The sequence below is a fragment of the Gekko japonicus genome, unplaced genomic scaffold (genome assembly GCF_001447785.1).
Source record: "Gekko japonicus isolate JY-2015 unplaced genomic scaffold, Gekko_japonicus_V1.1 scaffold1150, whole genome shotgun sequence".
Lineage (NCBI taxonomy): Eukaryota > Metazoa > Chordata > Lepidosauria > Squamata > Gekkonidae > Gekko > Gekko japonicus.
The window spans coordinates 100737-125797 of NW_015165271.1; the positions used below are offsets into that span (position 1 = coordinate 100737).

The window sequence follows — 25061 nt, forward strand, 5'->3', positions numbered from 1 at the left end:
TTTTACCCCTTGGTCATCCAAGGGCCCCACTGCCTCCCTGGCTGGTTTCCTGCTTCTAATTTATTTGAAGAAAGTTTTATTGTTGGTTTTATTGTTTTTTGCTATATGCTCCTCATATTCCCTTTTTGCCAGCCTGATCACAGACTTGCATTTTATTTGCCACAGCCTATGTTCCCTTTTATCAACCTCACTGCGACTAGCTTTCCACCGCTTAAAGGAATCCTTCTTACCTTCTACAGGTTCCATTACTTTGTTAGTTAACCATACAGGCTTTTGTCTATACCTATTTGTCCCTTTCCTAACCTGCGGTATATTTTTTTTTCTGAGCTTCTAGGATTGTAGTTTTAAATAGTCTACAAGCTTCCCCAATGGTTTTGACCCTTTCTACTTTTCCTTTCAGTTTCTTCCTCACATGTCCCCTCATATCAGAGAAGTTACCCCTTTTAAAGTTAAAAGTGGTGGTGTCAAGTCTTTTTGGGAAACTCCCTATTTATACAAATGTTAAACTCAATAACATTATGGTCACTGTTCCCAAGCGGTGCAATCACTTTTACATCTCTCACCAGGTCTTGGCCGTTATTTAGGACCAAATCCAGGATCGCCTCTCCCCTGGTAGGTTCTGTGACCATCTGCTCCACAACACAGTCATTAAGAGTGTCTAGAAACTCAATCTCTTTTCCCCTTACCAATGTGGCTGCCACTGATGCAAAGGGATTCTGCTTGATTGCTGCAGGCAAAGTTGTTCTGCTGGGCTAAAGCCACAATTGGAGTGGTTCCGCCCACTCACTCCTCCCAAGCAGCCTCCTGTTCCATCTCTCACACTAGTTGTTTGTGGGCCAGATAACAGTCCTGGATGAGGCAGTTCCACCCCTGGGTCTTATGTTTGACACCCCCGCTCTAGGGCTTCAGATAGGCAGGTGTCTTTAACATCACCTACTGCCTGATTCTTTTAAGTAGAGATGCGAAAAACAGAACCTTGGGACCTTCTGCACAGAAAGTAGATGCTTTATCCGTAAGCCACAACCACTCCCTAAGAGTTTCTTGTTCAAAAGATATCTTGGGTTGGAGTGGCTGATGCCTTTTCCCATAGGGGTGCTATCTCTTTATCATAATAGCCACTGAAGTACAGAGGCACACACAGAGTGTGAGCACTCACACTGGCATTTACAGATGTAGATTGTGGTTCACATTAAAATTATATATTTAAATTTGTCCACATGATTGATGAGGCTGCGCAAGCACAGTATGTATAAACTACATGTCCGGGCTGTGTCTGAACTGGCCCTAATTTGAAAACCTACCTCTATTTATCTGCCACTCAAAAAAATTCTGCATTATGCTGAAGCTGCTCTGTGACATATTTTCGGTTAGTGGCAAGTCTTGGAGTAAGGTTGAAGCAGAGCTCTCAAATTATTTCTGAGCTTTAATAGTATTTCTATAGCACACCTATCAGCATCAAACAACTGCAAGCTCTTTTAAAAGTTGAAATGCAGTTTATTTGAAAAAAATGTCCTCTTAATGAAACAGAGATGGACATTCTCAAAGTGAAAGAAGAATTCTGGGAACTAAACAACCTGCTTTTGTCCTGTTGTGTTCAGCATCAGTGGGCAGAAAGTGAGTGACACGAATAGGAAATGAGCTCTAAACTTTATTTTTGATTATGATCATTGATTAGGTATTGAGTCTAGAAATACATCTTTTACATTTAGTTTAGGGTATGGTTGTTTCTACTACTTCAATTCTGGCTTCAGTGGTCTCAACCTAAGTTCATGTCCTTCAGATAATACCATTCCATGGTCCTCAGAGCAAACATGGTCAATGAATATAGAGTATTTAGCTTATTCATAGGTCAACATATTTCAGTAAGGAATATAAGAAATGAATATTGAGATACATTCTGGAGGAACTGTAAAAGGGTCACAAACTTCTGGTAAACTGTTTCTCTTCTAACCCTGCTTCTCAATTCCTGGGAAGTGAATCTTTAATACGGGCTTGGTCTTTGGAAGACAAAGAAGAAAGAAATAATTCAGGGGAAAAACAAGAAGACTCCAAAGGGCAGATAACAACAAACATCATCCCAAGATTTTATTTTTTGATAGAGGAGTCAGAAGAACTGCTCAAATAATGAGACTGTTAAACTCTTTACAAAGCTTTGTGGCATACACTGCAAAGCCACTATGCAGTAAATAATTAAAAAATACACTGTTCAGATCTGAAATGCCACACAAGATTATGTGGGTCATGCTGAAGAATGGGAAGATCCAGGGGGACAAAAGTTAAAATATACTACATCGAGTGACTAGCTACGGGAGAAGAATTTCAGCAGCCTGCCTCATCAAGTACTGACAAATGGAATGTGAGAACTGTTCCTTAGATGAAAGGAGGCAGACGGAACAATTCAGCTAATGGGATCACATTGAGCTAATGGGATCACTCTGACTTGCTCAGCTTCTGTGGGCATATGTCAAAACGCTAATGTTATTTTAAGGTAGTTTCTTTTATTTAGATATTCACTAGCAGTCGGCCATGACAGGTTTAGAGAATTTCAAGGCATTTAAACACATCCACATACTTTAAAAGTTGTAGGACAAAAAGAAATGTCCCTCAAAAACATGTCCCTGAAAAAACAGAACATGCAGGCTGGAGGCAGCTTCCCTTTCACCTCTTCTCATCCAAGCCCCATATGCCTTTGCCCCTCCTGCTTACACTCTTCTGAATTTGAAAAGTAGTTTGCATGTTCAAGCGAGGGAAGCTGCTGATGGAAAACTATGAGCAAAATAACAAAATACTTGCAGTTCAATTCTGCTCATGTTTACTTGGAAGAAAATGCAAATCTGTGCAGCAGGACTCATTGTCTAGCAAGTGTGGTTAGAATGGCAGCCTCAGTTTGCCCACTGAGATATGTTTTGCTGGAACTCCCATAATACGTTGCCAGTCTTTTAAAGCTCAATGATAAATGTGGGTAAAGAGCTTCCCCAAAGTTCTGTGCTTGTCCATTCCTGCCCACTTGCTCCTCCACGGGGTACTTCCTTACTACGAATTGCACTGAAATGTAGAAAATGGTAGTATAGGCTTTAAAACAATTATGTTTTTGTATATCTCTTATTTCCCCCCATTTATTACATAATGCACATTGATATTACACTTCTAAACACACTAACATTAAAATGTGCCCCTCTGACTTCAAGGGAACTTCTTACATGTTTCTGTGTTGAAAGATCAGTGCTTAAATCTGCTCTGGAGGCTATGCACTTTATGCTAGCTTATTATTTATTCACATAGTCTCCCTTTCTCTCTTGGCCTCAAGGCGGATTACACAGAGTGAGTGAATACAATCAACGCGATGGGACATTCAATAAACAATGCAATAGGAATTTGGGTTGTAGAACCAACCAGAAATCTTAAAAACAGAACTGAAACAAAACTTAAGTATTAATGTGGCACAATAAATAATGCAACAATTACATAGTAAGAGTCTACTTACAGCAAGCTATACACAGTAGTGTAGACCACAGTCCTTATGACAATGGATTAAAATTACTTGTCCTAAACATTGCAACCTTGGTAATATATTTGCTTTTCAGAGTAGCTGAAATCCTACAATTTAGCCAACATATGTTGTAGCCAGTTCACAAGTTAGTTACGCTGTACTTTACACTACAAAACTCTCTCTTGCACACACAAAAACAATTGTATATAAGAAATATCATGAAATCTGCATATAGATTGAATATCTTGTCTGATAATCACTACAAGTACATAGGACGTCTCATACTTCACATTCACACACAGCAAAAAACTGGCCTCAAACTTTAACAGAAGTTAAAACCTACAGGTGGACTTCATGACAATTCTGATCCCAATCAATGTACATAGCAGCTTTATGCAAAGTACATGCATTAAAAAAATAATTTTGTAAATCTGGCTAAGGCCACAAAGACCCTGGGAAATGTAATATCTTGAGGCCACTCAGTAAAACCTGGGTCAGTGAGCTCCGTCCTGGAAACTGAAGATCTGATAAGATTACTTGCATTATCTACAACATCATTAGTTTTAATACCACTAGTGGTTAAACACAGATAAGCTTTTGAGATACTATTGTTATGTTCTATCTTGTAACAGTGGGCATCCTATTGTGACTTCACACTGGCCTGCTTCTAAACACTGGTCCTCTTTCTTACTATTATTCTCTCAAAGAATAGGCTAAATAACTTAAAGAAGCTTTTTTTCTGATGCAAGTAAATGAAATACCACATGAAGCCAATATGAACAAATCTGAAGTTCCAGCCCAACAATATGTAGTTAGATCAAGATGGATAGCTGTGCTAATCTGTCTGTAGCAGTTAAAAATAGATTCCCCCCAAATATGGAAGAGGTAAATGGGGATGGTCAATGATTTACTGCATTGACTACATAATTCAGTACTGATTCACGCTACTTAATTTAGCAAAATTTGACATCTTTCCTATCTGTTAAAAATTTCAAGGATAGGTACAGTGATTACTAAAGTCAACACTTACTAACAACTTTTTAAATAGTGACTAGGTATATGTTTGTGGGTAGGCCCAGGGCTCTTTTTGTAGAAAAAGCCCAGCAGGAACTCATTAGCATAACAGGCCCAACAGCAGAAACTCATTAGCATATTAGGCCATACCCCTGACAGTGCAGATCATTAGCCTATTAGGCCACACCCCTATGTCTTCCCTTGGCTTGCCCGGGCACCTCGCAGCCCTTGGAGGAGAGAGGAGGGAGTTTAAACTGCCTTCCCTTGGATCCTTCCAGGGCCCCCCTGGCCCGCCCACCTCGGAGTCGTGGGGGGGGTTTTTGCTCTCCAGGCCTTCCCTCTGTAGCCACACATACGCAGAGGTTTTGGCTGCAGTGGGCGTGGCCAGCTCTACAGCCAGCCGGAACTCCGTTCCTGTGCGTTCCTGCCCCAAAATAGCCCTGTGGGTAGCACATGCTTCCAGTATATGCAGTTGGACACCCCCCAAATGTAATGTAATGTCCAAAAAACACACACCCCTATTAGGCTACACCCCTATGTCTTCCCTTGGCTTGCCCAGGCGCCTCGCGGCCCTTGGAGGAGAGGGGAGGGAGTTTAAACTGCCTTCCCTTTAAAGGAATGTTATGTTATGGAAATGAACAAGAAGATCATTGTTCCTCTTAAGTATTCCATGTATTTGCTGTAATCACAAAATGCACACATCTTTGGTTCTAGTTGCGGAAATAAACGCTTCATCTCCTTTGTACTTCCTATAATAAGATCACACAGTGATGCAGGTACTGCATTTTTCACTCATATCCTTCAGATTGCAAATTCAGGAGTAGGCCAATTTTACTTTACACAGGGGGGGGAACCAATCCAAGGAGCACTATGTGAGTTGGAAGGCATTATAGGATACTTGTGTGCAGTCATCTGACTTTTGTTCAACCCGGTCCAGTGCTGCCATCTTCCAGGTAGCACCTTGAGATCTTCTGCTATTACACTTGATCTCCAGATGACACAGATCAGTCCCCCTGGATACAATGCCCGTTTTGAGGGTGAATTCTATTTCTCTGAGGTCCCTCCCCTCACCAAACCCTGCCCCCTGAAGGTTCCACCCCCCAAAATCTCCAGGCCTAATCCAGGTCCCATGATCCCCAGCACAAACCTTTGGGGTTCCAAAAAACACTGTATACTTTTGCCTGTACACTGTACACTGTTGCCTCTTAAGTTCCCACGTCATGTCAACATGATCCACAGCACAAACATTTGGGGTCATCAAAGGGACCCCCTCCTTCCTTTTCCTCATCAGCAGAAGAGCTGATTGGACCCAGCGCTACATCTTCCTTGATGTGTTGGAAGGCTGGACTAGATCCAACTTCTTTGCGGGCAGGAGCCCATCATCAAGAGCCCCATCCTGACGCTGCTTAGACATATTGCCACTATTGGGCTCTGGCTCAGGAGAGGTTTTTCTGACTTAGTAGTCAGACTCCAGCCCTAGTATAATTTTCTGGGTACTGGACAGGATAGAAACAATTAATTCATTTATCCAGGCTGGTACCTCACCTGACAAGGGCCATGGCTCAGTGGTAGAGCATCTGCTTGGCATGCAGGAGGTCCCAGGTTCAATCCCCTTAGAGCAGAGAGCTGTGAGATGCATGTGACATTCTCTTTTTTTTCACATAGTGTTTCAACCAGTACTTACACTGAAGTGTAATATACTTGCATTGGACAGAAAACCATGCCAAGTACTGTGAATCTGACTGGTATTTGAGGTTCAGAGTACATTTTAGCGCAGATATGGGCTTTTGGTATTTATCTTTCTCTTTGCAGAAGCAAGGTTTGGCACTCAAAATCTACCTGGTAGATTGCTTCTGGTAAGATATGGCAGAAGGCACACACGGGCTGTGGTCATGGGTCATTTGGGGCCGGAGCACACCAGAGCGCTGCTCTGGCAGACCTGCCCCCATGCTCCTTTTTTTCTAGGCTGATTTTGCATAAGGAGCTGCGCGGCTGCATTTTGACCCACGGCTTCACTTGATTTTCCCCATGGTTTTGTGATCCTGTTTTTTGAGGATCACGAAACTGTGGGGGAAATCGGGCAAAGCTGCGGGTCAAAATGTGGCATGACAGCGGCGCAGCTCCTTGTGCGAAATCAGCCCTAGAGCTGTGCCGCAGCAGCAGCATGATCTTTCCATTATACTCTATGGGGCGACTCCAGACTTTCAGTCTGCAGAGAGAGCGGGGGACTCTAGAAGCCTTCCTTGTCCTGCCCGCTTGGAGGAGGAGCGGGGCAGCACATGGTGGGCATGTTGGGTAGGAGGCCGAAGCTGGAGCACTTGCAGAGGGGCTTGAGCTCAGCTGGGTGCTGGAGGTCCGGCCAGCAGAAGAGCTTGCTGAGCAGGAGGTGCGGCAGGGCAGGCAGGCAGGCCTCATCAGCGCGGGGGACCAGGATGCAGCTGCCGGGCAGGCCCCCGCAGGACTCGACGGCTTCCAGGAGGCTGTCGAGGGAGCGCTCCTTTAGGTGCTTCACCAGTGGTAGGTGCCCGCCTTGAGCTCCTGCTCCAGCAGCGAGAGGCGGCGGAGCCTGGCTGGGGAGGAGGAGGAGCCGCCACCGCTACTGTCGGGCTCTCATTCGTGGAAGAGGCAGCAGCTCACCATCATCTTGCTGCCACTGCTGTCGCTATTGCCCATGCTCTGGCTGCCAGTCCCTTCCACTTCCTTCTGCTCTGGCGCCGCCCAGGCGGGCTTGCCCTCATCACCGCCGCCACGGGCCAGGTAAGCCAAGCGATAGAGCAGACCATATCAAAACAGTCTGCAGAGGAACAATACCATTTTTGACTGTTGCCATCTCTCTCACATATGCAAAGTTCCTTGCAAGTTGTAAACTAGCCTATCTTCTTGAATGGCTCTACCTCAGCCCATTCCATGTTATGTTCAATTTTCTAATTGTGCTGATTTTTCAATCAATACACGAATCTACCTTATATTGAGTCAGATCATTGGTCTCTTGTGGATCAGTATTGTCTGTTTTAACTGTCAGAAGCTTTTCAGTGCCTTCCAGGTCAACTACTAGCTGATATTTTAAATATGAAATATCAGATCTTGAACCTCGGTTCCTTCTGCGTGAAAAGCAGATGCCACTGAGCCCCAGCCCCAGCCAGTTTCACATAGAAGAACAGTCTTATGCATGTGAACTCCAAGCCAGTGTCACTCCTACATTCTGTACAGCTCCTTGCACACGCCTGGTAGTAAAGATAGGTGAAATTGTACTGCAATGATAAGCAGTTATATTATGTGGATTGCTGGGTTTAAAAATGTAATGAAAAGATGCCCCTGCCTATAGAAGGTGGTTAGACTAGTAGATTAGTGGTCATTTCAGTTCTCCCCCACCTTCCACTGCTGGACCTCCTGATGGCACCTGGTATTTTTGGCCATTGTGTGACAGAGTGTTGGACTAGATGGGCCATTGGCCTGATCCAACACTGGCTTCTCTTATGTTCTTATGCTTCTATATAGTAGAGTTTCAACTTCAGTTTTAAGGCCAGCCTTAAAGGTAAAGGTAAAGGTTCCCTTGCTTGAAAGCCAGTCGAATCCGACTCTAGGGTTGCGGTGCTCATCTCCTCACTCCGTCATGTGGCAACTCGGGTCTTGAACTGCTGAACTACTGACCTTCCACAGCCTGTAGTTCAGCGTCTTACCGTGAAGCAATTGCTTTGCTGACCATTGGGTCTGCCATTATTTTGTATGCTATCTCATCTGTGTGTGTGTCCTTAGGGCCACAATCCTATACACATTTGCTTTGGACTAAGTCTTACAGTTTAGGGCAAAAAAATGTGGTCTGGAAATGAACTCCCTTGCTTGAATGAACCTTGGTTGAACCTCCCTATGAACCTTGAACCAATGAACCTAACTACATTTAAAAAGAGATGCAAAATTCTATGGTGTTCAACCATACTTTCCCCTGGAGTGTTACTATTTTCTTGTGGGTAATGTTGGAGGGTCGACAACCCCTTCTTTTCTCTGTGCCTTGAACACTCTAGGCTTATGCTAGGAGTTTGCAGTGGGTACCAGATGCCACTCACACATGCACAGCATTGTCCAGACCCTAATAGCCAGCCACCACTGAGAATATTCCTATTATTCTGGACAGGTGACTTTTGAAAAGGGCATGGATAATGGAAAGGGGGTTGAAAGGATAATGGAAGGGGGAGTTGTAGCAGGGGATGGGCTTAGTTAGGAAAGCCTGACTTTGACAGTAGGCTGAAGTTTAAAAAACTGATCTATTTTCGAAACACCATTTTACTAGAGTTTATTGGTATTTGGGGTAGGAAGATCTGGCCCATCACAAGTAAATCCAATTTCGAAGCAATCACACCAATTCCTGGAATCACTGCATAAGAATGCTATAACATATGATATGAATATAAAATATGGAATTTATCTACATGCATTTTTAAATATGGAAGAGAGGGGTGACATTTTGATACATTATTTCAGATGCAAATATGTCAGCACTGCCATATATCTTGATAATGCTGTATTCTTTAATTATCACAACTATGCTTTACCATGATTGGGGGATATGGTAGCACTTGTTGCTTAGATAAGAATTATTATAATTACTTTTTGTTTTCCATAATGCTAAAAACTTGAGGCACAGTTAGTTCAGCTCGATTAACTGACAAATCCCTATCATATATATCCCTATATCACATATACTATGGTTGCCAGGCTGTGCCTGTCAACCGGCAGGGGCTGGAAGGAGCAGGGATGTGGGGGTGCATGGTATTGCACGCACGTCACCAGGAAGTTTTCCCTTGGATGACCATGGCCCCGCCCCCAGCATGCCCAGCATCATAACATCACTTCCTGGTGACGTGCACGCCGGGGTGGGGTTCCCTCCGGGGCCCGATCCACCGGCGGCGGGGAACGGGTCTCTGGGGCGGGGGTTTCCCCAACCCCCCGGGGGGACTTGGGAAGCCTAGGCTGCAGTTTCCCTCCAACAACGAGGGGGAAAGCAAATCCTGGCCTGAGGCCAAACCCCACTACAGAGGTAGAGAGGGGTGTGTAGGGGCTGAGGAATTGTGTTTCGATCCTGTTTTATTTCTGTGTTTATGCCTGTGTTTATCTTCATGCCTAACCTGTATATAGTTAAATAAATCTTCCTTTTTGAGTTTAAAAAGCCTGGTGTGCCTTAACCACATAGTCCTCCCCACTCTGCACATTACCAGGGGCAAAGGGAGGCCAGGGAACACAAATGGGCCCACATTTGTGGGGTTGCCAACTCTCCAGGGGATGCCCAAAGATTGAGGTACCCACTTCCCAAGGTGGGGAAATCTGCCAGAGTGGTCTCACTGTCCTTCTAGGAAGGCGGTGTCAATTCAGTGAGTGGTGGCAGCGTGTAACAGAGAGAAATAGCCCCACCAGGTAGGGTGGGAAGACCAAAACAGGGGCTTGCGAGCCACAGAACAACTGCTCAGTCTCCCAGGGCTGAGGGCAGGTCCCCGTTTCACCACAGGAATATTGATACCTCCTAGCTAAAGAATGTTGTTGGGAGAAAGTTTGGGGCAGGGGTGAGAATGGATCAAATATGATATAATTTTAAGTATTATACATTGTATATTACAGAGCTACTGAACAAGTGCTTAACTGTTGTGGTTAGTTGGTTAAAGGTGAACAAGCTGAAGATGAATTTTGACAAGATGGAAGCCATGCTGGTTTGGAAGACTGAGATCCTGATGGCACTGTGCTCCTCATTTTTCATGGGGTCAAGCCAACACTTTCTGACTTGGTTATGAGCCTAGGAGTCATTCTGGATTCGGCATTACTGCTGGAGATGCAAGCTAATGCAGCTGCAAAGAAAAGTATTCTACCAGCTTTATTAACCAGGAAGAGATGGCCCCCTAGCATGACTCAGTTGATCTTGCTATGTGAGTCCATGCTATGGTTATCTCAAGACTAGATTACTGTAATACACTCTATGTGGGTCTGCCCTTAAAGTTAAAGCCCAACCAAAATTCTCAGGATTCCAGCTTCAGGTTATCACTAGGGGTGTGCAAAAAAAACAAAAAACAAATTTGGCCCGATTTGGATTCGGCCAAAACAGACAGAATCAATTTTGGCCGGCAGAAAGACTCCCACATGTCAATTTCGGCCCCATTATATCCTATGAGCCATTGAAGTCAATGGCAAAAACATAAGGTATATTCTGGGGGCTGGAGGGGAGGGGGTTAGAGGGAAAGGCTCCAAAAACACAAAGTAGCTGCTGGAGCCTCTCCACAAGATACCCACCAAGTTTCAAGAATATTGGACCAGGGGGTCCAATTCTATTGGCCCCCAAACAGGTTGCCCCCCCTCCATTGTTCGGCGGGCGGGGAGAGGCGCACGAGGGAGGGGGGAGGGTTCCAAAGGCCTTTCTCTGCCCATCCACATTAGCGGGTGGGCAGGGAGAGGCACGTGCTGGAGGCTTACCTTGCTGCTGGGGGCGGGGCTGGCGGGGCTCCTTCCTGCCGGAGCACTGCTTCGGTGCACTCCGGCAGGAAATGACCCCTGACACTGCTTATCATTTGGCTTAAGACCTCTGGTCAATGAAGCTAATAAATGAAAGGAAAGGCCACCACTTATCAATTCTCTGATCAAGTGCTTCTTTTGCATTTTAACAGAAATACAGTAAACCAGACAGAGGATTCAGCCACCTAGCCCATTGTTGGTCCATACCCTTTTCTACTTTTATAACTTTCATCTCCTCTCACATCCCTCAGGAGAGCCATTTCCTGGCTACCGTCACACTCTTATAGTGACTAAGACGTGAATCCATATTTGGGCTCTGAAAATTGGAAGTGCTCCCTTTAATTCTAAGGGGGAACCAAATGGATAGTAATTTGTGTCATGAGAGGAAAATATTTTATGTTTTGTATATTTTTTTGCATGAATTTGAACATGAGGCATACATTTATGGTCCAATTAAGAAGAAGAGTTAGTTTTATACCGCACCCTCCACTATCTGAAGGAGTCTCGGAGTGGCTTACAATCACCTTCCCTTCCTCTCTCCACAACAGACACTCTGTGAGGTAGGTGGGTTCTGAGAGAACCGTGACTGGCCCAAGGTCACTCAGCTGGCTTCATGTGGAGGAGTGGGGAATCAAACCCAGTTCTCCAGATTAGAGTCTGCTGCTCTTAACCACTACACCACACTGGCTCTCAGCCATACATCCACGATAGGTCATGAGTTCTTATCAGAAAGAAATAGCAAAACAGCACTTCTACAAGTGGACTCACAGAATACCAGTTCTGCCCTCGTGAGTTTTGGCTTTATTTTAAATTTTACTTATACCCTGCCCTCCCCACCGGAGCAGGCTCAGGGTGGCTTACATAAAATGCAGTAGCTAAAACAACAATGTAAATACAAGCTTAAAAACACAACATAAGGTGGTAGTGAACAATTTAAGTGGCGATGGTGAAAGCAGGGTAGCATCAGCATACTCGTATCTTAACTGCAAAAGAATAAAATGGAGGAGACAACTATTAATCAGAAAAGCTAAGTTGTTTATGAAACCTAAGGGCATAAAGCTGGCCACAGTCCATGAATAATGAAGCCTCTTATGGCTTGTGCTTTATTTTATAAACATAATTTCAGTTTAACATTCTAGCATCCCCATCCGGCATACTTCTCAGTTCCAGGATATTTGCATTTGGGAGCTATTATCTCATTATTATAGTCCATGGCATAGCCAAAACCTGCTCCTCATCCTAGACAGAATTAAAAAATGGTAAGGAATTTAAACATGCACTAAGTTGAACTCCCATAGTATTTCTTAATATGGAAAGTTTTGGAAATCAGATCATTTTAAATCCAAACTCACAATTACTACCATAGAAGTTGAAAGGGTCACATAACACAGAAATATCACCAAGGGCAGAAGAAATCAGGTGAGCCCAACTATCACATAATAAAAGTACAAAGAAGTCCCAATACAGCTAAATCCAAAGTGCATTGTATCAAGAGATAGGCACTAGATAATTCCACATTATTAAGGATTAATTAAGAACATTGGCATGGATCTTATGGCATTGTTCCCCTTGCACTCCTCTCTGGCCACTGCAGAGGATTTAATCTGCTATGGCACCTGCTTTGTCTACCACTAGCATTTCTGTGTGCACAAGATGAATGTTTTTCAAGGAGCTCTTATGTACATGGAAATACTAATGGTAGTGGAAGCAAGTGCCATAGTGGAGGAAAGCCTCTGCAGTGGCCAAAGAAAAGTGCAAGGGGGCCAGTGTCATAGGATCCAAGTGAATATGAACAATGCAGCATTTGGATTTGTTAAAAAGCAACTTCATGGTACAGCATACTGCTATTTACAGTGTCATCCTAAGCAGAGCTCAAGTCAATGGGCTTAAAAGAGTGTCACTCTGCTTAGGATGGCACCGTTAGTAATATCCTCTTGATGCCTGTTTAATTTAATGGTACCTTTTGTGTTTTCATTACACAATGGAATGGATTATTCTAATACTTGTACAACCTTTGCACATTATCCAGGTTTTTATGGTTTGCATTAATCATCACCTAGGGAGCACGGCGGTTAGAAAATTAGAATAGTTAAACTGGCAAGACTGTAACTTCTAACTGTTATGCAAAGTTTTGTTTCAGGAATGATTTTCAGGCATTGAAGCAGGATAAATGGCAACTTCTCCTGAGTCACAGGACAAAGAAAGAACTTGCCTGTCTTCATTCTCAGCCAACATTTTCTTGGCTCCTGGGACTAAGTTGATTCCTTTTTATTTCTTCCCCACCCTCACCTTTCCCTTTCTTATTAAATAGGTGTTTATTATGTTAGGAGCCTCTTTCTAAGAGGAAAAATCAAATTTATATGAAATGGTCACCGGATAAAAGTGTGCTCAGGGAACCTTCTGTGGTTATTCTCATGGAAATATCTTTGGACTTATGAGCTGTGGCAGTTGCAGTATGTTCATGTATGTTCATGCATTTTTCAGCCCTGGCCGTTTATAGCACAGTAGGGCCAAATCCTTTTGCACTTGAAACTCCTCTGACACAGCCTCCAGGATACACGTGGGCAGGCCCATAGCTATGGTGGGGCATTTTGGGGCTCCACCCCCTCAAATGAGAGGCACGCCCCACAACAACTGATGCCCCTCTTCCCCTTCCCCTCCTGTGAAATTAAAAGGGCCCTCCAGATGATCAGTGGGAGCTGCAGCTGGAGAGCCCTTTAAATTTTGCAGCCACACCTCTATTGCAAGAGGTGAGGGAGAGGGGTGGCTGTCGGCCACACACCTTCCCTGAACAAAAGTGGCGATTTCACCACTTGGAGATCAGGCATGGGCAGCCCCGACTAGAAAAACAGCATTTAAAGGGAACCATGTAAATGCTGTTTTTCTAGTGGGGGCTGCCCCCACCTGATCTCCAAACAGCAAAATCACCATTTGGAGTTCAGGGAAGCCATGTAGCCACCCCTCTCCCTCCCCCTCCTCTGCTGCCCCACAAAATTTCCCCAGGCCCCACCGACCCAAAATTTCTGGCTACAGGGCTGCATATGGGTTTCCCTAATAAGGCATATAGTAGCCCCAGGACCATTTCAGGCTGGGAAAACTATGCTGAAGTGAAGCCCCTTCTCCATGGTACCGATCTAAATTGGCACCGTGCATGCAGGGGCTGTGGGGGGAACTCATCACTCACATCTGACTGAAAGGGTGAGTGGAGAACTCAGACACAAACTGTGTAGACCGTGATGTGTGAATCATCCTTTGAAGAAGAAATAATCTTAAAAACAGCATAACATGGAAAGAAAAACAACAATAAAATAACTTGCAGTAAAAGCAGTCTAAAATACCAGCAGAATTAACAAAACTAAGCAAAGGCCTGAGTAAACAAATCTGTCTTAACTTAGTGCTGAAATCTTAACAGTCTTGGTGTTGAACTAATAGCTGAGGGACGGATAGCAGAGATTGCATTTTCATCAGTGGCCATCCACATTGCCTCAGAAGGCACGGGTATCACATGACAGGAATCCCACAGAGGAACATCCACACTGCATCCTCCCTAGAGGGCCTTGCAGTACATAAGACCTTTTTCTACACATACCCCTTCCATCAAAACCAAGGCATTTTGCTAGTTGAACAGCCAAGTTTTACAACCCAGGCATTTTGCAAGTTGAGTAGTCAATTTGGTGTAGTGGTTAAGTACATGGACTCTAATCTGGGAGAACTGGGTTTGATTCCCCACTTCTCCACTTGCAGCTGCTGGATGACCTTGGGCAAGCCATAGTTCTGTCAGAGCTGTTCCCTCAAGGACAATTCTCTCAGAGCTCTCTCAGCCCTGCCTACCTCACAGAGTGTCTGTTGTGGGGAAGGGAAGGGAAAGGAGTTTGTAAGCTGCTCCGAGACTCTGAGTGAACGGCGGGGTATAAATCGAATCTCCTCTTCCTCCTTCTATTTAGACAGAGCCACTAAGGCCCATGGATTAAGCACTGGCCTTAGATTGAACTCCAGGTCTGCTGATAGGGTTGCCAACCCCCCCCCCCGGTTTGCCAGGAGTCCCACCCACAGCCACCCATCTCTCTCCCTTTAAGGGTGTGCAACCCGTGTTTCATCCCAAGCGCGAACTCCACAAGCTTGCAGGGAAAAGCCAGCTTTGTTCTTAAAAGGGAAACACAGCTTCTCTTAAAGGGGAAACGCCGGCTGCTGGCTACTTTAAGTGCAGGGAACTGCTGTTTCTGGAGATCCAGTGCACGGCGGGGGGGTGGGCGCGGCAGACGTCCCTAACGTGACGTCATCACGTTGGGGATGCCCCACCCCCTCCAGGAACACCCTCAAAGTCCCCCGCTGGGGGTGGAAGATGGACTTGGCAACCCTATCTGCTGAGGTTGGTCCTGGACAAGTCACTACATCTAAGCCTCAGAAATAATAGCAGTGATGCAGGTTTCACTTTCTTTTTTGGCTACATAGATGGAAGAAGCTTTGATGCATATGCAATAAAGGGCAAAAAAATGATACACTAGAATTTAGAAATATCACTTCTTTTTTGCGCACAGTTGTTATCTTCAGGAAGCATACATGCAATAGAGAAATAGTTCCTCTACTGGATAATATATTTTCAGTCATACAATTTATTTTACCTGTAATAAACACGAAGAGTCTGGAGCTCTTCTTCTAGCTTTTGGTATTGATGAACAGCAGCCTCTCTTTCTTGTTGCATAGCCAGCAATTTTTCCTATAAGTAGATAGTTGGTTAAATTTTCTTTTCCTTCACTCTCCAGAACAAAAAAAAGAAGTGCATACTCTATGAATACTTCTATTTAGTTATCTGAAGCATTATTAATTTACAACTGCTTTAACAGTAATAAGGAAGGAATTTCTCCTTATTCCATTATATGATTCTGCTGGCGCCAGAGAGCGTTTGGAGGGTACCATTTATTTATTGGATTTCTACCCTGCCCCTCCCACTGAGGGAAGTCCAAACCCTCTCTTGTTCTTCGAATTTCTCCTTATTCCATTATATGATTCCGCCGGCTCCAGAGAGCGTTTTGAGGGTACCATTTATTTATTTATGGGATTTCTACCCTGCCCCTCCCACTGAGGCAGGCTCATGGAAGTCCAAACCCTCTCTTGTTCTCCCCAAAATGACTGATTCTCTGACCAGCCCAGGGTGCCCAAAGCCACTGCAGCATCATGAACAGTATTTCCTCAATTCCCAGGCTGGTTACTTGAAAACCCCTCACTCATACAGTGCAAAAGCTCATGAGACCTCTACTAAGTCTGATGTGGGAACATGTTGAGAAAGAGGTAGCAGAGATATTCATAGGAGCCGCTGAAGTGCTGCCACTTCCATTGGTTCAGAAAGGCTACCATGGCACCCAGACAGAACACTTACTACTCACTAACAGATTCCTGTGCCTGCTGTATCAGCAGATGGCAACAAGGATGCTGAGCCTGCAGTGGCCCATGCTGCAGGATGTATTGCTGATGGCAAGAGATCAGAAGACATGGTTATGGCCACTGATTTCAATATCCTCAAAAGGGGGTTAGAGAAATCCATGGAGAATAAGGCTTACCAATTATTATTGGTCATGAGAGTTAAATTTAGCTCCATATTTCAGAAGCGGTATGACACTGATTTTGTGGGTTTCTTAGGGAAGTCAAATTAGCCATTGTCAGATTCCCCCTTGCCAGGACAGAGTCCAGTGTTTGAGCACCCTCCAGCATCCATTTCTCTGGGCAAAGACTGAGAACAGCCTCAATCTAGAGTTATAAGGGGTCGCGAAGAGTCGGACTCGACTGTGCGACTGAACAACAACAACAACAAGTGCCTAAGTTCCAGACTGGAATATTTATTATTTTTCTGGTTTACCAGTGTTTTACTCCCAATATACACATTATAGAAGAGATTAGCTACAATCCTTACATCATTTCCCCCTTCTTTTGTGTTAAATCCACTTATGCTGATTCATACACTGGGAGTAATTCTTGTGACACAATTGCAAGTGGGGGGTGGGTAGGTAAGGGTGAGAAGAATCAGAACCCATGTCTCCTGACCTTTGTCCTAAAAGGATATCAGGTGTGATACCTCTCTAAGGAGTCTAGCTGCTAATCTCTCAGTGAGTGGGTGTGTCTGTAACAAACATTTCCTACCAGTCTGCCATTTCAATTGCACTTCACAGTACACTGAAAATTGTCAAAGATGTTAATTATTGGCCTCTCTAACAACCTACCATCTTTAGTTCCAGCAGGCTTTCCTCAATATTTAAGAAGGTTGTTTTACCAGCAGTATGGTATAATTAAAGAAAATACTTTGGTTTTGCCAACATTCTTAGATTCTGTTGGTTTTATTTATAAAGTCCTTTTAAAAATCTTAGGCAATAATTGTCTTCAGAGTCCTGAAGAGATTTTAAAGCTGCACCAGATTTCAGACATAAATGGTTCAACCTACAATAGACAGTTTTAAATGGTAAATTCCAGGAATTAAGGTTTTCCTCTTTAAAATTTAGAAGCAAAGTGAATGCTGCTGAGTTAGTTTGCAAGCTAACTCTTTTGGCCACAGCTACACTTTATATAAGGAGCTGCGGTGGCTCAAGTGGTTAAGACACTGAACTGTAGGCTGTGGAAGGTTGGTAGTTCAGCAGTTTGAGACCCGAGTTGCCACATGACGGAGTGAGCTCCCATCTCTGGCCCCAGCTCCTGCCAACCTAGCAGTTCGAAAGCAAGAAATTGCAAGTAGATAAATAGGTACCACTTCAGTGGGAAGGTAACAGCGTTCCGTGCGCCTCGGCGTCTAGTCATGCCGGCCACATGACCACAGAAACGTCTTCGGACAGCGCTGGCTCTTCAGCTTTGAAACTGAGATGAGCACTGCAACCCTAGAGTCAGACTCGACTGGCTTTCGAGCAAGGGAACCTTTACCTTTACCTTTTTACACTTTATATCAGTGTTGCATATTAGCCCACTCATACTTCTTTTAGAATATTTCTATCTAGTCATGTGCTTCTGTTAATGTTTCTATATTCAGAAATGCATTGTCAGCAGAGCAACGTATGACATTAAGTAGAAGCTACACGTAGAGCAACTTACATCTAGAGCAAGGTAACCATGTTCTGATCTAGAGCAAGGTAACCATGTTCTGACTCAACAGTGTTGTACATTTCTACACCACGCCATTGGGTGCCACTGGAAGTATTCTAATCCTTTAACACCATACTGTACACAGCCTCCTTGCTGTGGCAACTCCATTCTTCTCAGGAATTTATCCTTATTATCATGCCTTCTTGCCAGCAGGTGCAAGTGATATCAGCAATCCTGTTCAGTAACCCTCACCCTCCTGAGAGGATGAGGAAGGCTCATTCCCTTCTAGTATATAGGTGAGACTAACAGTGCTTTTAAGAAGGGCACATGGGATTTCTTGACTGAGTTAATTTTTTTGGGACACCATTACTTTTGCAGACAGTATCTGACTTGTTTGGTTAAGCATTGTAAGTGTCACAGTAAGGCATGTATTTATTATTTTTGGCTTCTTGCTGTAGTCTAACAAGTAATCACAGATGCTAGGATCCAGGAGATGCCGACTCCTATTATGCCACTGGAATCATCTAGAGAGCCTACAGGAAGACGTTGTAGTCTTGTTTTATCTTCTCCAACTACCTCAGTTCTGCAATGTGTTCTATTTTCAAACAATGCATTTATATAAGCCTACAAGTCACAACCTTGATGTGTGTCCTGAAACAGCCCACTAGGACATTACAGACACAATGTTGTGTATGTCTCACCTATTAGCCTGCCATCTCTGAGTTTATCAAGATACTCAAGATCCACATTTTGGGAACCTGGGATTTGCAGCTTCCATCCATATGCTGAATTAGGAGGATTAAAGAAGCAAGTGTCTATTGTGTCCTATAGGAATACCTCCCTGCATTGGTGGTGTGCTTTTGTATAGGGAAAAATATATCCATAGCATTTATTCATTATTAACTATTTCATGTTATAAATAATCAGGAATTTTGCAAGTGATCTAGCAGTAACTAACGGAATATTAAGTGTGATTGTCATACAGAATAGCCTACAAGTAGACATTTTATTGGATAGATTACTATAGAAGAGCTAAACAGCAGTGTTAATTTATCTGGAACACAGTGTGGGAAAGAATTTCAAGGATTATACAGTTCAAACCCCAGCATTAAGAGATAGGAATCACTATACTTCAAGAATGTCTGACCAGTGTTTATCTATAGCCTTCCTTAAAAAGTCCATTGACAAGTTTCTATTACTTAATCTTTCAGTTAGAAATCTTCTTGAACATTTTAATCTAATCTATTTACAGCTCTACTGTCTCTCACCATACACTCATCAGCAACAATTGTTGTTCAGTACCATTGTTCCTTAGCTGATGCTGCTGTGGTCTATTGTGTTTCTTTGACTACTGTTATCTTCTCTTTCCTGGATTAGTCATATTGGTGATCCCAGGGTCATAGACATATTGCTATGTATCCAACCATATTTGGTTTTGTAATTACATCAATAAGGGAAATGCTTCTTAGGTCACTTACACTGACCAGTTACAGTGTACAGGAAGACATCACAATACTGTGTAGCCAATCAGATTTGGTGAGGTTATCACCTACCCTTTGGAGGCAACTGGAGTTAACTGAGAGGAGAGGGCATCTCCCTTATAAATAAAAGCTAAATGGTGGTGGCACTTCTCTAGAACATTCCACATGCTCCAAAATCAGTTTGCTCTCTCATCTGTCATTCAGAGGGTCTCCCTATCCACTGGCTGCTTTGCCTGAGTCCTGCCTCCAACATTCTAAACATTTTGCTATTCCTCTCCCCCCCATAGCCAGTCAGAACACAGAGGTTATTTGCATGTGCAGCCTCATTGGCCTTTGCCTTGGAACACAGAGGTCGTTTGCATATGCGACTTGATTGGCTTTTGCCTCTAACATTCTAAACAGTTTTCTGTTCTGAGGTAAAATGTGTCCAATCTTCAGGTGAGGGCTGGAGATCCCTCAGAATTACAACTGCTTTCCAGATGGCAGAGATCAGTTCCCCTGGAGAAAATGGTGGGCTCTGTATCCTTATATGCTGCTGAGGTGGCCCCCGTATGACAGCCAATGTGACGTAGCAGTCAGGGCTTCATAGCATGGGAGAGGCTGCAGGTGTGTGGGGGGTGGAAAGCTGAAGAGTGAGGGGGAAATAAAGGTAGGTTGATGATTGGCTGGGAAGGAGATAGAGTTGCCAACTCCAGGTGGGAAATTCCTGGAGATGTGAGAGATGGAGCCTGGAGAGGGTGAGGTTTCAGGAGGCGTGGGACCTCGGACAGGTACAAAGCCATAGACTCCACCCTCCAAACCAACTATTCCCTTCTGGGGAACCATCGTTGCCAATCTCCAGGTGAGGGCTGGAGATCACTCAAAATTACAACTGTTCTTTATGTGGCAGAAATCAGTTCCTCTGGAGAAAATGGTGGACTCAGTGTCATTATACCTTGCTGAGGTCGCCACAGCAAATTGACGCTGAATGTCCAAGGCCGGGGCACCCACCCAGAGCCTCTTTCTAGAGGCCGTTGTATTTATTTCTACAACGAGCCTTTTTCCTAGTTATAAATAAACAGGCCAACATTTCCACAGGTATCAAAAAACTGTTAGAAGAAAGAGAAGATTTTTTTGCCACTGCCAAAAATGTTCACAACTCCACCCCCTACAACAGTAATATCAGCTCCTACTTCATATGCACAGTACTCCTTTTCCTTGCATATTTTGGGACTCTCTTACATTTTATTGGGTACACAGTATAAACCCACTCTACATACCTGCTAAAACCATAACATCTGAAGTGGCTATACATCAATACTGTGTATGAACAAACAACGCTTGTAGATAAAAAAGATGTGTAGCTGCTTCAAATGTTAGAGGTTCACTGAAGTCCCTTTCAGATGTTACATTCATCCATATCAGAAACCTGCCAACCGCATAATAGGAGTGTAAGATATCTATGATCCTACAGATTGGTGTTGTCATGTGTAAACAGGGCCATTGCACATATTTAACCTGAGTGTACAGCTTTAGTGCACATGAATTGAGTAATGGATTTTCCAGGGCTCACATGTGCATGGTCCCTATTCATGGAACATGACAACCAAACATATTGGGAGGATCTGGGTAATGCGTACTCCTCTTACGCGTGGCTGCCAGGACTCATGATTGTCATGTCTAAAAAGGTACTGAGTGCATACTGCAGTCTGTATTTATTTATTTTTATTTGAAAACATTTCTATCATGCTGACTCATGAAGCTCAAAGCAGTTAAGAACCTCAGATAAAAGCACTTGACAAAATCCTCTGTCAAATCCACCCAATCCAACAAAATCCAGCAGATCACCATATTATGTACAGATGCTACCTCACATGATTATGCCCAGAAAACTCGTCCAAAAGGCTGCATTAAAAGCCCAAAGGGTTGGGAGCTGGCAAATCTCCTCTGGGATGCTATTCCATAGCTGATGGGCTACAGCAGAAAATGTCCATTCTCTCTCACTGAAATCTTGTTTCCTGATGAGAGGAGATAGACAGCAATGATTTCTGGGCTAATCTAAGTGTTTCAGAGGGCCACATATTACAAATACAGAGCTGCAGCTGGCCTATCTAATGGCACCAAATGAGTTTTATGGCCAAGGGAAAATGTGAATCCAGGGAGTTTTCAGGTCATCTTTAGCTACTTCTTTAAATAGCTTCAAAATTAAAAGAAAATTCCTTCAACCTTAAAAAAAACCCCACTGTGGGTTGGGTCCAGTGCTTACTTTTTTCACCAAGGAAAGAGCATTTCTGTCAATGGGTTAGATTTTCAGTGATTCCCTCCCCCCCCAGCATTGTTCTTGCAGCTTCCTAAATCCCAAGGCAGTGCTTGCAGATGGCAGTTGGCAGCCCTAACTGCACCCCTGCTACTACAACTGATCTCCAGGTGACAGAGATCAGTTCACCTGGACAAAATGGCTGCTTTGGAAGGGGGACTCTTTAGCATTATACCCCCATTGATATACCTCCCCCCCCCCAAAAAAAATCTCCAGGTATTTCCCAACCCAGAGCTGGCAGCCCTAGGTGCAGTATGATGCAGTGGGGCAGTTCTGCTCTGCATGTAAAGCTCTACTCATGGTATTTTGGATGCAACCTTGTGTCTCTTCAATGCTACAGTTCTTATTCATGGGAGAAGATAAGACATATAGGGGTGCAGATGCCTCTATAAACCCTTTCCTCATTGAGTCTTTCATTTGAGGGATGATTTTTATTGCCATGATGCTGGATTTACACGTGGGAAGGGATTCCTCTGACACAGCTTTCATTGTCACATGTATTTACATTTGCTATCCTAAACAGTTCAACAGCTTATCATCTTGTAGGAAATGTTTATATTCAGACAGAAGCCAATTGTATGCATTTGTTTTCTCTGGAAAAGCATGATGGATTACCAAGTCATTCACCCAAGCACCTTCCGTTGCAAAAAAAAAAAAAAATGGCATTGAACTTCTCTACTCCCTAGCCAGCAACTGAATTTTTAGGGAAAAGAGTGAGTTGAAAGGCTGGATCAGTAGGCTAGTCTATAGCAAAACTCCAAAACAAAGCCATGTAATAATAAAAGAGCAACCAAAATTACAAAAAACAACCTGCAAGCTTTTGAGTTGTATCCAGAACTCCTCATCAGAGTGGATGTTAAAGGGGAAGGGGGGGGGGTTGAAATCTTTCAGGCCTGATCTGAAGGCCTCTTTGTCAACATCCCTATGTAGAATGTTTTGCTGGTTTAAACAGGCACAGGGTGTGGCTGGCTGCTATCAGGTTGCACCCTTGGCATAATGGGAACAAGAACAAAAGGGCACTCAATTGAAAATATAGTAACTAAGAGTCGATCAAATGCCTCTCTGATGCTGAAGTTGAACAGAATGCACAAGACCCTTAAGAGGCTGAGAGCAAAGGAAAAGCACAGCAGCTTTTGTATTAACAAAAATGGAGAATGTTATTGTCAGGAGGGCGCTCTCAACCCCCTCCCGACTATGCCGGAACCCACCCCCTCTGTTCCCGAAAGAACCCCGGCCTGGGGTCTCGGCCATTCCCAGGGGGTCCGGGAGTACTTGCAGGCAGACCTCACCGAGGGGATGGAGCCACAAAAGGGGGAAGACGAGGTAGAGGAGGTCATTGGGCCCGACAACAATATGGAGATAGATGCAGAGAGGGGTGGGAGGTACAATGGTTCTGAAGTCCCTATGCAGAGAAATATATGTTGGTGGGGGCCCTTTAAGAGTTGGGTGGTGGGTTCACCGTGTGATGTTGTTGAAGCAAATAAAAATGGCTCTCAGGTGTACCCGGGGAGGAATGACGGTGAGAGACGCGAGAGAGACAGAGAGGAGTAAAGTAACTCGGGCTTGTCCAGCGTACCACTGGGTCGAAAGAGAGATTGTGTCAGCTCTCAAACGACAGTTCTGAGGGGAACCTGGCCTTTTGTGCTTCTCCTACCACACTGGATAGAACTCCCAATCCAACCGGACCCTGCAGCCCAGGAAAAGCTCACAGTTATTTGCTTATTAATTTTTGAACTAACGAGCCATCACTGGACTAGATTATTGTAGCAAGTAAGAAAAGTCTTCCTGGATGAGACCGAGGATCCCTCTAGACCTCTTTCCAGCTGTGGCCACCAACGGTGAAGTCACTCAGCATCGTCAGCTACTAGTAGCACTAGAAAGCTCTCAATTTTCGATTGTATTATTATGACATCAGAAGAGTTTTAGACCTGTTGTTCTGTAGTTATTGAATGTAATTACTTTATGTGGTGTTCATTTGGCTAAGTGCTTTGAGTATGCTAATGAAAAGGCGAGCTGGCAAATAAATGGCTAAATAAACAGGGCAAAAATGTAATGAATTAACAGACATAGAAAACAAACCAATCAATATCAGGCTCTAATCCTGCTCTATTAAGATTACTAGGTTTGTTATTGCCTTGGAGCAAAGCAGGATTGCATCCAGTGGAGAGGGAAAATTCCAAAGAGCTGATAGCCATTTCCCAAACACCTTTTGAAGAATTTTGCAGTTGAATTTAGTATGGAATAATGCTTGCAAGTTTCTGGCAGCTGCTACAGACCGAGCTGCCATGTGGAAACCCACAGTCCATTAAAATCAAACAGTAAACTTTCCCCTACATGCCAATGTCCCTTTGCCGTTGGGATCTTTGCCAGTACTTTTGTTTTTGTTTGTTCAAGGATCTCATATGCTGTCACTGTGACTACCTTACAGTTCGGCCCCTGAACACCTGCTGAAGTGTACCTGAAACGTTTCTGAAGTTGGGCAATCTCCATTCAGCGGCAAGCGTCTGGGTTCTGTTTCCTCTATACCTTTCAACATAGCCAACAGACAATTGAAGAACTAACTGTACAGAAATATTTGCCAACTGAAATGTTATTGAAGCAAGTTTAATCAAGTAATCTTGGGTAGCTGAGAACGCCTGCATTTCTGGCAAAAAACAAAATGAAAGCATTAAACATAATTTACCAGATTTAAACTTTAATATTGGTAAATGGAAAATATTTCATTACATTGCCCAGTTAATGAAAAGGAAGAATCCATAATACGGACTTGACTTTCATTATACTTTATTAGGCATAAAGTTCATTGATATTTGTGCATGTACTCAGCAGAAGATCAAAGACTTGAGCTTAGTTTAATTTTTTTTTAAGTTAGGTCTTAGATGCATAGAGTATCTGAACTGCAAGCTCAGCTAAGCTCTAGCATACGGGCTGCATCAGTGCAGTGCCAGGGACAAAATTTCAGGGCAGAAATGAGAACTTATGTGAGAAAATTAATTACCACTGCTTTGCTTTCTCTTTCTTGTAATGTTTGATACAGCACAACAACATGTGATATGACATCATTGTGCTACGCCCCCCACCAGCCAATCATGCACAGTAAGGGGGCAGCACACACTCTGATGATCAAGCACTTTGCTGCGACAATGGGATATTACAAGGAAAAGATAGCAAGGCATTCTGAGTCTTTTATCATGTCTAGTTTTTCCTTTAAGCATTCTATTACATT

At 43.7% G+C, this 25061-nt stretch overlaps 1 protein-coding gene across 1 annotated transcript in view; it reads right to left on the reverse strand.

The window, feature by feature from the left end:
- Positions 1–25061, reverse strand: part of MIPOL1 (mirror-image polydactyly 1) — a 213270-nt gene that overhangs the window by 59906 nt on the left and 128303 nt on the right. The window contains exon 8 of the mRNA XM_015410227.1: positions 15619–15713. Coding sequence (XP_015265713.1) covers positions 15619–15713 — 95 coding nt within the window. The remainder of the gene's footprint in view (positions 1–15618; positions 15714–25061) is intronic.